At 48.3% G+C, this 13,395-nt stretch overlaps 1 protein-coding gene across 1 annotated transcript in view; it reads right to left on the bottom strand.

The window, feature by feature from the left end:
• LOC311321252 (phosphofurin acidic cluster sorting protein 2) overlaps nt 1-13,009 on the bottom strand; it is a gene marked incomplete at its 3' end in the record, with an annotated part of 61,309 nt that extends 48,300 nt beyond the window's left edge. Inside the window, exon 1 of the mRNA XM_084453197.1 lies at nt 12,758-13,009. Coding sequence (XP_084309323.1) covers nt 12,758-12,972 — 215 coding nt within the window. The 5' untranslated portion in view covers nt 12,973-13,009. The remainder of the gene's footprint in view (nt 1-12,757) is intronic.
• Between the last annotated feature and the right edge of the window lie 386 nt (nt 13,010-13,395).

Raw genomic sequence — 13,395 nt, forward strand, 5'->3', positions numbered from 1 at the left:
AAAGCATTAGCTACTTCCATCTCTGTTATGATACTCTTTGCAATCCACCTCTGAATAAGCTCTGCCAGAGCCAAGCGCTGGATGTGACGGAGATCTGGCGCTTGTTATGGCGTGCAGAGCGCCGTGTTTGAGCATCAAAGCTCAGCTACACTCCCACGTCATTCGCATTAGACGGGCTGAAGTCGTCCCCTCAAAAGCCAGTTCAAACACAGCTAGCGAGGTGGACTTTCAGGACACAACACTCGCGTCGTCTTCACCTCCGCGGTGAAGTGTGAATAATTATCCTGGCCGTACCGTACCCCCGCCGCCACCACCAGCGTGGGTTGATGCAACGCAAAGAACATGGCCTGTCTGTGTGAAAGCGCGTGCGGTTGTGCGCGTGTTTGTTGTGTTCCAGCCTGATGTAGGTTAGCAGAAGTCCCACCGTGTCGACTCGCCCGTCAAGACTATTTATAGCTCTGCCGCTCCTCCTGGGTTACCAATTACACACGCAGGGTTGGGTTGCGTTCGCACCTCGCCGCGCCCCGGCGGACCCACGCGGTCGTTTACAGCAACCGGATACGCCGCCACCGCTCCGCCCGCGTCGCCTCTTTGCGCCGTTAAACGAGCTCTTTTGTCCGACCCTGCTCACTAATTGATGAGATCGGCGGGTTCCCGTGTTTGTTGTGGGCAGGAGGCGAGGGCCCCGGTTCGGGCCTGTTTACCGGCCACGGTCACCTCCCCCGCGTCGGGGCTCACGTTTCGATCCGACGCCTCGACCACCGGGCCGGCGCCGAGCCACAGGGCAGCGATCTGGAGCGACGGTACGGAACTAAGGAGGTGATTACTAGACGTCTGTTTAAGGGGAGGGAGGATGATGAGGGGGAGGATGAGGAGGGGGAGGAGGGCAGAGAGAGGGAGAGAACAGGCACTCCTCATCGGTTTCATCGGAGTGCAACTGCGGCTGCAATTCGCGTGGCTGATTCTGATTCGTCTGACCAACGAGTCATGAGACATCTTTTATCTATTTCTGTTAAAAGCTATAGGATGTCTCGTGCCTTCTCGGCCTGGTCGGTACTGTATGATACAACGGCCACGGTGAGGCTGTGAGCTTCTAAGAGGTCAAGAGACGCTAGAATCCAATTAAGGTGGAAGCAACCTCTCTTCTGTGAACTGTCTGGACTAACAAGCTCCTCGCCCAGAGCAGGGGCTTCCTTAAAATGATCCCACAGACGTCTGGCCACATAAATTCATGGTCTGCAAGCCAAACATGAACTTTCAAATAATTTTGCCTAAAAGCCTAGCCTAGTGTCTCAGTACAGCCAATGCTAATGCTAGGCCTGATAACATCAAAGACTGAAGACTGCAAGCACACCAGACAGAATAACTCCAAAGCTCATAGCCCTCTGGATCGACTGGCCAGATGGTGATAGATCTAGAACGGTAGAGCAGCATTTATCAGTAAATGACAGGATGTAGGCCAATAGCCAACATACACCAGCCCAGTATTTCTAGCTGACAGGCTTGTCTAAGGTTGATATTATTGTGCTATTCTTCTGAAATCACCTCAGATGAATTATCTTAAATTACCATGATGAATGAGGCAGTGTGGCTGTGCAGAAAAGAGCAATGAAAAAGGAAATTACCTTTAGGCCTGGTTCATACTGTACTCTACGCTAGCTACTGTACGCTGACGCGGCTCATTCATACTGTACTCTACTCTAGCTGCGCTGACGCGGCTAATTCATACTGTACTCTACGCTAGCTACGCTGCTGCCTGATACTGTACTCTACGCTAGCTACGCTGACGCTGCTGACTGATACTGTACTCTACGCTAGCTACGCTGACGTGGCTGTTTACGTGGGCTCAATTTGATGCACGACACACGCTGCTACACAAGGAGGCGTCAAAAACACCTGGTGTAGCCTTAGGTAGCCTACATAGCTCGTTCTAGCATAGCTGACACACCACAGGCCTTGGCTCCAAGGAACACCAAACCCATGCTAACCCAACCCAACATGTGCCTGAACAGACAGTAGACTTTAACAGCAATCCGTCTGGAGATTCACAGCCCGTTTACCTGACATGCCCTCTAAGGTTCCAGTCACATATAGCACACCAGTCAAACTCATTTTATAGCCAATCAACAGGGCCTAAGCAGGAGGCGTGGGCTCCCTGTTTGTACAGTATGCTCTGCAACCACAAGCGCTGACAAGGCCAAGTCTTTGGACAAACATTTGCTAGGGTCAGAAAGACAACCCCACTGTTACTACATAAACACCTGCATAGTAAACACAGGCTCAGGGTAGCATTAGATCTCTAGCCTAATCCCTTTGACCCTCACCAGGGGTCATTACTCCGGCAGAGCCTGACGGATTAGCGAGCAACCACATTTGCACAGTCTATTTATAGAATTCATTTACTTTTAGCATTTGCAGCTCATTTCTATATTGGCTGATCAACTGATATGTCGGTGGCGGCTCTAATCTACTCCCACTGTGGAACATCTGCTTCCTCCAGGGAGAGCAGGTTTGAAAAACATCACACACTGACCCCACCTGACCTCATCAGCAAACACAGACGGACAGTCTTAACAAGGTTATCTCACAGTCCAAACAGAGGCCGTCTACTACTGAGGAGAAGACATACTAGCGGAGTCCTTTCACCACCCAAAACATGCACAAGTTCTTCATACACACATTCAGCTTGTTCATTCACTGCGAACATTTCACATGAGCAAGGTGATCCTGATGCCACTATGACCTTCCATAGGCTACCACTATCAATAAACAGTTTCCGTATAGCCCTAGTGTGTACACTAAACTCCGTATAGCCCTAGTGTGTACACTAAACTCTGTATAGCCCTAGTGTGTACACTAAACTCGACCCCGACAGAGCAGTGGAAGGATGAGGGTGGGGTATGACAGCGTGAATAACAGTAAGAGAAACAGTGCAATAAGAAACTAATGGGTGGCTCTTTGTGATTGGCTACGATGCTGGCTGGCTGCAGGTCTGCTGACTGAGGCTGTGTGAGACTACGGCTACAGCAGGCGAACTCCCCAGAGATTTTTTTTGGGGCCTCGTAAGCAACATTCCCCAAAAGAGAAAAGGAGGGGGAACCTGGACTCGCTGGCCACGGTGTAATTAATAACAGACGAAACGCAAAGTTCAGCAAACAGCCTGATGCTTTGTCTAACCCCCATGTTCAAGGCTGTGCTTTATGACTCGTGCGGCAGGAAGACGCTCGTCGGGCGTCTGACGTTCGGCCGTTAGGCTGCGGGAGGAAAAGTCAAGGACGAGTGAAACACCTCCAGCTCCACCCTCACCGTCCTGTCTGACCTTTCTGTGTGTGTGTATGTGTGTGTGTCTCTCTCATTCCCTATAGACGACATGTACATGGTGGTCACAAGGGGTTTCTGAAACAAAAGCAAACTCAGTCCACACAGAGCTGACTCTGGTTTCTACACAGTTGTCCCACTCAAGTCCCTCTGGCTTAAGACGTCCAAATGATGAATCTGCTGCATCCATCCTGACGCCTGCTTTCTTCCCGTAGGGGCGACTCCAGTAGTTGTTCTTTGGTGTACGCAGCAGTAATTTAGCAGATTTAGAATATGGCTCATTAGATACTTAAGTAATGACTTGCAAGTTCACAGTTTGCTGAATAAGAAGCTACAACAGACAAGCTTGTAGGCTACATCCTCCAGTCAAGTACAAGTTGTGGTTCAGCAGGAAAGCTCAGTTAGTAAGGTTACCTCAGCTAGTAAACTGATATCAACTTGTCCTCTGTTGCAGGAGGTCATCGAGGTCAGGAGAGACAACCCAGGGACATGATCCTATAATGGAACTGACACGGAGAAAGACGGGGGTTAAGACGAAGAGAGAGAGAGACTGTCAGACCACTGACAGAGACATGAGTGGGGCCATACTGCTTTTGGGCAGATGGTCAGTATAGTACAGTATGTTCTCCCCTGGCGAACACCACTCTGAGGCCGACTAGAGGCCCTGTGTAGGAATAGCCCCATTCAGGAAGGATGGAAGCCAATGTGGTGCAACCCAACCAGAGCTTGTCAATATCGTTGACATTTCAAGCTCGGGTGGAATAAAACAATCATGTGTTCGGCAACTTGTGTGACAGGTTGGACGGCTTTAAGCTAGAGTTTCTTGACCTCAATTGCCAAGAGGCCTCTAGTCAGATCTATGATGATGACGGTCCCCTTCTGAGGGACGAAGGAGCTCCAGGTCACTGTCCTTGTAGTTTCCAGCGCTGTGTGTGGATTGGTGACCACCAGCCCTGTCTCTCTCCATCCTCATCCAACAGCCATCTTTAGCTAGCTAATAGCTATTTAACAGTTAAATTGATTAACATGAATTAATTCAGTATGTTTATTATCTAGAGTGGGAAGACGTGAGAGGCTATGCCTGAGGGCTGTCATCCATTAATATGGTGCGCCATCCATGTGCACTCGGGCATAGTTAGCAGAACCATGACAGGCCAGAGAGGGTTTTTGTCCTTGAAATAAACAGTCTCTGCCTTGCTGCTCAGGAAATGCCTGAGGAGAGAGGTGGTGAAGAAGAGGGGGGAGCAGGAGAGAGAAAAGACGAGCTAGAAAAGTCCCCCCCCCACACACACACACAAGAGCACTTATTTTTGACAGGATCCTCCATGTCAGGGAAGCGTTTCCATGTTCCTCTCACTTCTTGGCACTGGAGAACCTGGCAACCCATATCGCCCGACCTCAAACCTGGCAATGCTCCCACTCGGGGGAAGGGGGGTTCATCATGATATCCCTTCAGCGCCTGTCTGTCCGTTCCTGCCCCCCTCCTCCTCCTCCTACATGTGGAGAATGGGGTGCTCTTTGGGGGGGATGCATTTGGCCGTATTACCACCAGCCCTCTGGTTGGGGAGGAATGTCAAACGTTTCCCAAGGAAATAATTCCTCCTCCAGGAAGTCAGCGAGAGGAAGCCCAGAGGGACCCTGCTTACTGCGGAGGAGAGGAACAGGGGTAGCTAACCACCCAATAGGAACTCCCGTTACAGGATCTGAGACTCCAACCAGATAGGTGTGATCTCTGACCTGGATCCAGGGGTCAAGGACCAGGACCGGTACCGTCCAGGTCCTGGTCTCCGGTCTCCAGTCCATCAGTGTGCTGAAGATGGAGCAAAACCAAAAAGTGCAGCAGGGCCTGCAGACCTGAGGTCAGGCCACGCTTCACTGGAGCCATGTCTGAAATCAATCTCGGAAAATACCTGGCAACAGAATCCAGAAAACATGGACGAAAAACCTTCTTCCAGAGGGAAACTTTATCCACCCAAGACTTGTTTTTTTCGACAGGAAACCATGCATGCAGAGAAGAAAATTAAATAGGCCAGAGCACAGAGCAACAGAGAAACCCGACAGCAGGGAGCCTGACACAATCTGAAGAGTATGAAGTAGCCTAGTCACTGATATGAGGATGGACTAAAGTGAGATAATAATAGAGGTAGTTTAGGCAAATAAAAGTTGGTCTGAAGGAATGTAGTGACAGCTGCCTCACATCAACCTAAACGTTGTCCCTGACAACGGGCAACTGGGTTTGCGGCAGACAGTCACAGAAACAAAGACAATAAATCCAAGACAATAAAAAATATAGGCTACATGAAACGAGACAGTAGGATAAATAAACTAAATAAGAATATGATGATAAAAAAGCCTACATAGGTGCATCAAAACCATCACCAGCAACTCACCATTCATCACAAAGACTAAAAACAACAGCATCACTGGTCTGGACTGGGTCCAGAAGGGGGATGGCAGTGGGATGAAGGAGTGCCTGTATCTATTGATCTTTCAAGGGGTCATCTGAGCCAGGGGCCAGAAGGTAGGATGTGAAGAGTGAAGTGCGGGGGCGCTGGCTGATTGAATAGATTAGCCTTTCGCACGTGTCTGTTATACAGGTCAGTGAGACTGCTCAACTGGACACCCAGGCTTTCACTAGATTCTACAGCTGGAGCAATACGACCACTAACCTGACAGGCCGACAAAACAGGCCAACGGGAACGTGGCAAATTTTGAATTTGTCAATTTACAATTAGTAGCCTATTACAAAACCACTGACAGTGTCAGGTGGAATAAATAGGCTAGAGAGAACAACTGAATCAAGTCTTAGTGTTCCTTTGTAATGCCGCCATATCAGCCTGTCCTACATGAGCCCCATGTACAGCGTGTGGAACAAACTTTTTGTTAAAATTATTGTTCATTTCATTATTCTGTCACTGAGGAACCAGTGGAGATTTTCTCTGTACCAGGCACAGCCCCAACTAGAAACCAACTACTACCAAATTAGTTAGTTAGAAAAACAAGTGGTCCGATTCAAAAATAATTACCACAGAGTGGTAAGAGTGCTGCCATTTCAAAGAACGGGATGACTCAGTCATAGCCAATGCAGCTGGTTTGCCGCTGGTATGTTTGATTAGAAGAGCAATAAGAAGAGCAATACTGAGAGACTGAATTTTTTTCATCTTTCAAACTCATTATTTCCATCCACTGTGGCTCCTAAGGTGCTTTTTTATTTTCCTAAAACGTCTCTTGGCTCTTGTTGTCATGAAGATTCCCAAACTGCACTAGCCCAAATCCTCCAAATCCACATTAGTTGTACAAGAACTTCAAGAAGCTTTTGAATGTTGTTGTTTGCACAAGCACTTTTATGGCTACAGTACACAAATCCCTGGTATTTACGTTCCAATCCCAGCCGTTGCTGTTGTGTCAGTTGTCAACATTGTTGTTGTAGTCGTATATGTCACCCCATGTCAGAGCGCCATGTCACATTCCTGGAGGGCCCTGGAGAGCGACTGCTGGCGGGGCCTTGTTTATGGTTCCAGAGAGAGGGGATTAAGAAGCCAGGCGTCAGATTACCCCTTCATCTCCTTTTCAAGTTATGAAATCAGATTACAGCTGTCTCTAATGTCTGGCGAAGGAGGGATGGAGGAGGGAAGGGGTGGAGGAGTGTGAGAAACCATGTCTGGGGATGGAGGAGTGTCTACAGAGAGGTCAAAGAGGAAAAGCCCATCTGACAGAACAATTAGATTGCTATTCTTGCACTTTACCATTCCCTGTGTTTACGGTATTACGTTTACGGTATTACACAATAATGCGCTGCTGAAACTTCACATTTCAAGTTGCTTGCAACAGTTAATTTTGTAATTTAATATAAGCTTGCTATTAATAAACTAAGCTTAATTACAATAGTGTGTATTTTCCATCATGTGTTGCACTGTAGTTCCTTCAAAGTAAAATACTTGTTTTTTTAAGTTTGTTGGGGAGGTGAAATGCCGTATACCGTGAAATACCGTAAACCCTACTGTGTAACTAGATACCGTACCGTACCGTACCGTAATGCAAAAATCCATACAGTCTCATCCCTAAACAGCACAGCATCAGTTTGCTTGAAGTAGGCGACTCTTTCTATGAAAGAGCTGTACTGGGTCTATATCAGATCCCATGAATTCATCTCTGCTGACTCAGAACAACAGAATGAACGGCCGGCCCAGTGATGCCCTCTCTCACAGCACGGACCTCCCCTTTGTTGTTGTTTGTTTGCTGTCCTCCGTACACACGTGCGGCCTGCGGCGGGCACATGGCCGTTCCATTTCCTCCAGGGCGAGAAGCGATGGAGGTGGGGCCAGGAGAAACACAACAAGCTCGGTATCTCGGCACGCGCCTGCAGGGTAAACTCGATTACCGAGATAGGACTCTGCCAGTCACGAGGGACCAGGGGTCACATCAGGACCCACGGCCAGCAAGCAGGCACGGATGCCCGATAAGGAAAAATAGAGTTCCGCACACCAGACAGCTCCCATTAAAAAGGGGTTTTTCTTTATTGCGAGTGCAGTGACATTTCGAGCATGAAAGGCTCTTCCTCAGACCCGGGTGGCCTGCTCGCCACAGACAGTGGCGTTAAATTCTCTACAGATAATGTGTGAGATGTGTTAGCCAGGTAGTAATTGTAAAAACTGAAGTGCACTCAACTTCGTTTATGTAGGCGAGTTTTATCTCAGATATCCTCCTGATGTCTCTTCCAAAATAACAGCCGACATCCTATTCAAGGAGGCCGGACAGTGGTTTTTCACCTACAGCAAATTCCTGACCTTTAGGTGTCATGCAGGCTAGATAGTTGCCAAACATTTGAAAATAGCTCGGCACCAGCTAATTACATCTGGGGTGAAAGGTCGTCACCTCTGACCGCGTCATGTCAAATATCTCCAGCTTCTTGGTCTCGAGGCACCCTGTCCCTCCAGCCAAACATTCTACACCCTGGTCACAAGCACGGCCGTCCTCAGTCCCTGTGCTAGTCCCAGACCTCCACACACACCCTCTCTCAAGTCTCAACCGACGCCTGGATCCACGGCATGTCGAGGGGAGGGAAGAATTAAGATGAATCATCTCTACTCTGCATGCTGGGCTGCATACGCTGGGGACGTTCCAGTGGTTTTGCATTTCAGAAAAGGGATTTTAAGCATTTTATGTAGGCCGAGCCCTCGTCTGTTGCTCATTATTCTGCAACATTACTGCTGCATTGGTCAGCTATTCGTCTCGAGGGGGAGAAGAGAACGAAAGGAGGAGGAGAAATATCTGAAGCCCATAACAGAAGTCTCATGTTACAGCTAAGGGGTGGAGAGGAAGTACAAAGAATCCTCCACACTCAAGAAAAGGGGTGAATATTATGATACCTTTTGCTGAAGAATAGCTCAACTTATCGATACAGACTAAAGTGAGTGTAGCCTAGTTTCTGCAAAGCAAATGGTGTCATCCAGCTTCGAGTTCAACGAAAGGACAATAAATCAATGCAGCAACAGTGCTAATAGGCGGACGCGGACATTGCATGCATTCATTAGAGCAAGTGCTCCCCAGACCACTCATCCCCAAAATCAGGATTCCATCAAACAAATACAGACTAGACCTACAGCATGAATGGGCCTCAAAACTGAGACAGTGCAATTATCCAGAGTGAGTGGGAGGGGAAAGACGGACTGTGACCAACTGAGAATGATCAAACATGTAATCAGAGACAAACAGAAGAACAGAACAGAACAGAAAGAGGAACAGAGAGAGAGAGAGAGAGGGAGGGGGGGCAGAAAGAGAGAGAGAGACAGAAAGAGAGAGCCTAGAGATCAGACAGAGAGAGAGAGGGGGGCAGAAAGAGAGAGAGAGAGACAGAAAGAGAGAGCCTATAGATCCAGACAGAGAGAGAGAGAGTTCTGGGGTTAAGCAGACAAGAGATCTGCAAGGGTTGCTGCGATCTAATGGGATCATCCTTGTGTGACCCCGCCAATGGCCGTTAATCTGGGCTCAGCCTGGTGCCCCTTAGAGAGACCACTACGTCCTACGCTGTCCCCCAGCAGGCAGGCTGGCAGACGGGCAGGCGGAGAGGTGGGCCAGGGTAGGCATGACCAAACAGACGGGCAATGCCAGCAGGTGGGGCAGTCGTGGCGGCGCATGCTAGAATGAAAACAATGCTAACTGTCCGACAGACAGCAGTTGCCACCGACCGCTTGCGCGCCAGATAAAGAGTGCTAACAGCAGGGCTGTCAAGAACACCGGCCGTCCCAGGAGGAGCCCTCGCATCCGTCCGAGGGGGGCGGAGCCTCAGATAAGGCTCGCGGAGAAGAGAGGCGACAACATTTTCCCTCAGCGCACACAGACCACACGGCGTGCCGTACATGCAAGAAAAAGGCGGCCTCTCGATTACACAGAAATGTTAGGGTGACGAGGCCTAGGCCCACGTGGCATCATCATAAAGAAGACGACCTTGAGACATCGGGAGAGCAAGAATTGCAGCGAGGAATGAGGAGAGCAGCCTTGGTCGGTGCAGAGCTGAGTCAATGCATCGGGTTTTGCAAACAAGAGCTTTGTTTTGAAGGAATGACCTCTTGAAAAACCCACAGGAGATGCCTATTATTCAGAACCTGACTCACAGAGACAAATCTCCACATGCTGAGGGGCCAGCTAACAGCTGCACACAAACCAGCCCAGCCCCTGAAAGTATGCCAGGGCAGAGTCCCCACCCCAGCTCAGAGAGGCCCTGCCTGGGTTGAGCTTCGGTCCAGTCATCCCTAGCATGTGGGCCTCGTCTTAACACTCAGCTGAAAATACAGTGTGCCAAGCAGTATTGAAGATAGCTTTCCTATCATAAAGCATATCGTTACATTACATGCTCAAAACCAATAGTTTTGCAGATAGACATCCTAATGGTTTTTTTTGTTTATTCCCCAAAAAATAAATGTAGTAAAACTCCAAAATATTGTCTGTAATCTAAAAGATCTCAAGACTGTAACTAGACTAGTCCTCCCACTGCATCAAAAGTAACACATATCTGCATAATCTGCATAGTCTGCCCATTAATAATCCATCATCGAAAAATACCGGACCACACACAGTGTTGATCTGCCGTGCCCCTGGCATGCCGTCCTCTGTGGGGTGCAGGAGCCGGAGGGAGCGGACGTGGGGGTCGTTAGGAAATCATGCTTCGCTGTGTGAGGAACTGCGATTTAATCCTCTAAAAGGTTCCCCTCCTCCTGTACCGTGCCGGTGTGGACCGGGGATCCAGGCTGAAGGTCAATGGAGCATGGTGGAACAGCAGGGGTCTCACTGGAGAGTCACCAACCCAGACACGGCTTCAACAGCTCACTGGAGCCTGACAGTAGACCCATTGATGATACACTGAGCCAAAGAAGCATCAAGGGTTATAAAGCATTATTAGACCCTGCTTACTTACTCTATGTAAGACACTGTCTCGTCAGGAAAACCTTAGTAGTCTTCATGAATCGACAGACATGCACAGCTCTCAGCAATGCTGATAATATACAATCTAAGAGGAAATCCAGAATCATTCTCAGAGTTGAGCTTATATTCACTTCCCTAATGGCAAAAGGTAATTTACTGTTTCTTACATTTGCTGCTAGTATATCAGCAAATGTAAGAAACAGAAACAACAACTAATCATTTGTTTTGTCTTGTATTAGCCTGTTTCTAGTAGCCTTTCTTTAATTGATGTTGCTTTTCAATGTCCAAACACTTTGGCAATATGTATACTGTTATACCATGCCAATTAAATTGAATTGACATTAAAGGAGTAATAAAGGGGAAAATCATGTTTAGCCCTGTTTCAAGGTTACTTATGATCATATACAATGGTTCAGATCAAAACGTTGACAAAACTAGCACTTTTGAGAAAGTTGATAATTGCTCTACCACCACTGGCGAATTATATGTCAGAACGCCAACTAACACCTCGTGAGTTTCTTGTCTTTGCATTTGAGAGTTTAACATGTTTTTTGAATGATTTTTCACAGTGCCCACCCACATCCATTGTATGACCAAAACGGTGGTAGAGCAATTATCAGACTTTCTCAAAAGTGCTAGTTTTGTCAACTTTTTGATCTGAACCATTGTATATGATCATAAGTAACCTTAAAACAGGGCTAAACCAGATTTTTCCCTTTACTACTCCTTTAACAGATAGGCTATCTTCAATTCAACATATTTAGACTGGTGGTAAGGTTTCTTGCAGAAACGGTACAGACTAAACATGTGCTAGTACACACCAGACACGCGCGCGCGCACACACACACCGCGCGCGCTTTCAGGAAGCCCTCCCCTGGCCGCCCCACTCTCCCACTCCCGGGCTGCATGTGGGACACATCTAGGTCAAAGCTGATTAATGTGCCCAGAGCTCCTGTGAGGTTCCAGTCAGGTGGCGGCGATGCCATCGCTCTCCTAACTAGGAATACCAACACAGGATACGACCGCTGTAGTCAGCTGCGTTGGTCTAGCCTCTGGACAGGCCTGAGCGACATAAGGATCTATCCCAGTCTCTCCCTCAGACAACTAAACATCATGCCATGGCGAGTGTACAGTCGGGAAAAGTGTTACTGAAACGGAGAGTCAAATTTAGCCACTTGTGGTTGTAGCAGACAGCAGCGTAGCTGGGATGACTGAACATGAGTCACTCCAGTTGTTCAAATAGCACGGCTGAGACATGACAGACGGGTGCTAAGAGCTTGTAATCTGAGACAGGCTATCACATCATGAACGCCATACAGCACACTTGCAATGCAATCTATGTGAGCATTAAGCTATCGTGGAGGTAACATTTGATGCTATGTTGCCGCTTATATCTTGCAAAACAATTCACACGTCGACCTGGTTAGCAAAAAGCCGCTCAACTCAGTCATAGCAGTGTGCATAGGGTTGTGGCGAGCTGTCCTCAACTAAACAGCTCTGTTCGGACTGTTGCCATTACGTCCACGCGTTTTGAAGCCCTGGCTTCGCCGTTGTTTGACCGACTATCATCTGGAGTCGGAGGGTCATTACAGATGTTTGTACCCCACGGTGAAAGCCCAAGGATCAAAGAGTTGAGTGCAAAGGACCCACAGACATCAGCCAGGTAACGTTAAACCCCCCTGGTTAATAATATGATAACAAAATCCACGTGGTAACCTAGAGGACGTGGAGTTCAGAGAGAGCGAGAGACCATTTGAAATGCATTTGACACTTAAACCTTACGTTTTCACACATTACGAAAAACAAGACAAACTCCCCAACGTGTTCTGTTTCGGGTGAGCAGCATCTTAATTCAATTCATCACCGCTCCAGCCATGCCATAGGCGAACACTGGGATACAAACCGTGCGCACCCAGTGCTAAAAAGCTGGGACCAGCGCTGCTGTGAACTATATTCTAATGAGGAAAACTATTAAATCAGAATGTCTTTTTAGTTAATTATCATGTAGCCTACATACCTTGGTACACAGCTTGGAGAAGAACGGTCTATTTCCCAGGTCGCAAAGAGGTTCATAGGGACAGGCATCGGGCCAGAACCCCCAGAGCCCAAGACAACAGCCCCGGCAAGCCCTCCAGCCGGGACGGCTATCATCGGTGCTGGTCCACCGCCACCGCTGCTCGGGTTCAGGAAGGCGGCCCGAACCCCTCCTCTCTCCACAGCCGCCGCCATCATCGCCTCCACGGCCTCGGAGAGCAGCTCTAGCTGACTGTCTGACTAGCGCGGCCGCTGCTGCCTCGACCCCGTCTGGAGAGCACTCTTCTCCGCTCCAGTTTCTCACACAAACTACATGGAGCTCCGATGTACTCTCCGCGACAGTATAGTGGCGATGTTGATAGGCGGAGCTTGGACATTCATACCGAAACAATATGGTCAGAGGACATACTCTGTCTGACCGGTAGTGGGAGCCTCTCCACATCGCTATGGAGACCACCACTGGCAGACTCACCTACTAATCTCTATAAAACTGCGTCTCAGAGTTGAACTTGTGAGAACTATTTTTCACGTTTTTAAAATGTTTTCCACTAAACTCTAATTAGGTTTGTTGTGTTATGTACACGGAAGGGTAATTACAACATCAAAAGAGTCGTAATACAT

This window comes from Borostomias antarcticus (assembly GCF_949987555.1).
Source record: "Borostomias antarcticus genome assembly, chromosome: 2".
In the NCBI taxonomy this organism is placed as follows: Eukaryota; Metazoa; Chordata; class Actinopteri; order Stomiiformes; family Stomiidae; genus Borostomias; species Borostomias antarcticus.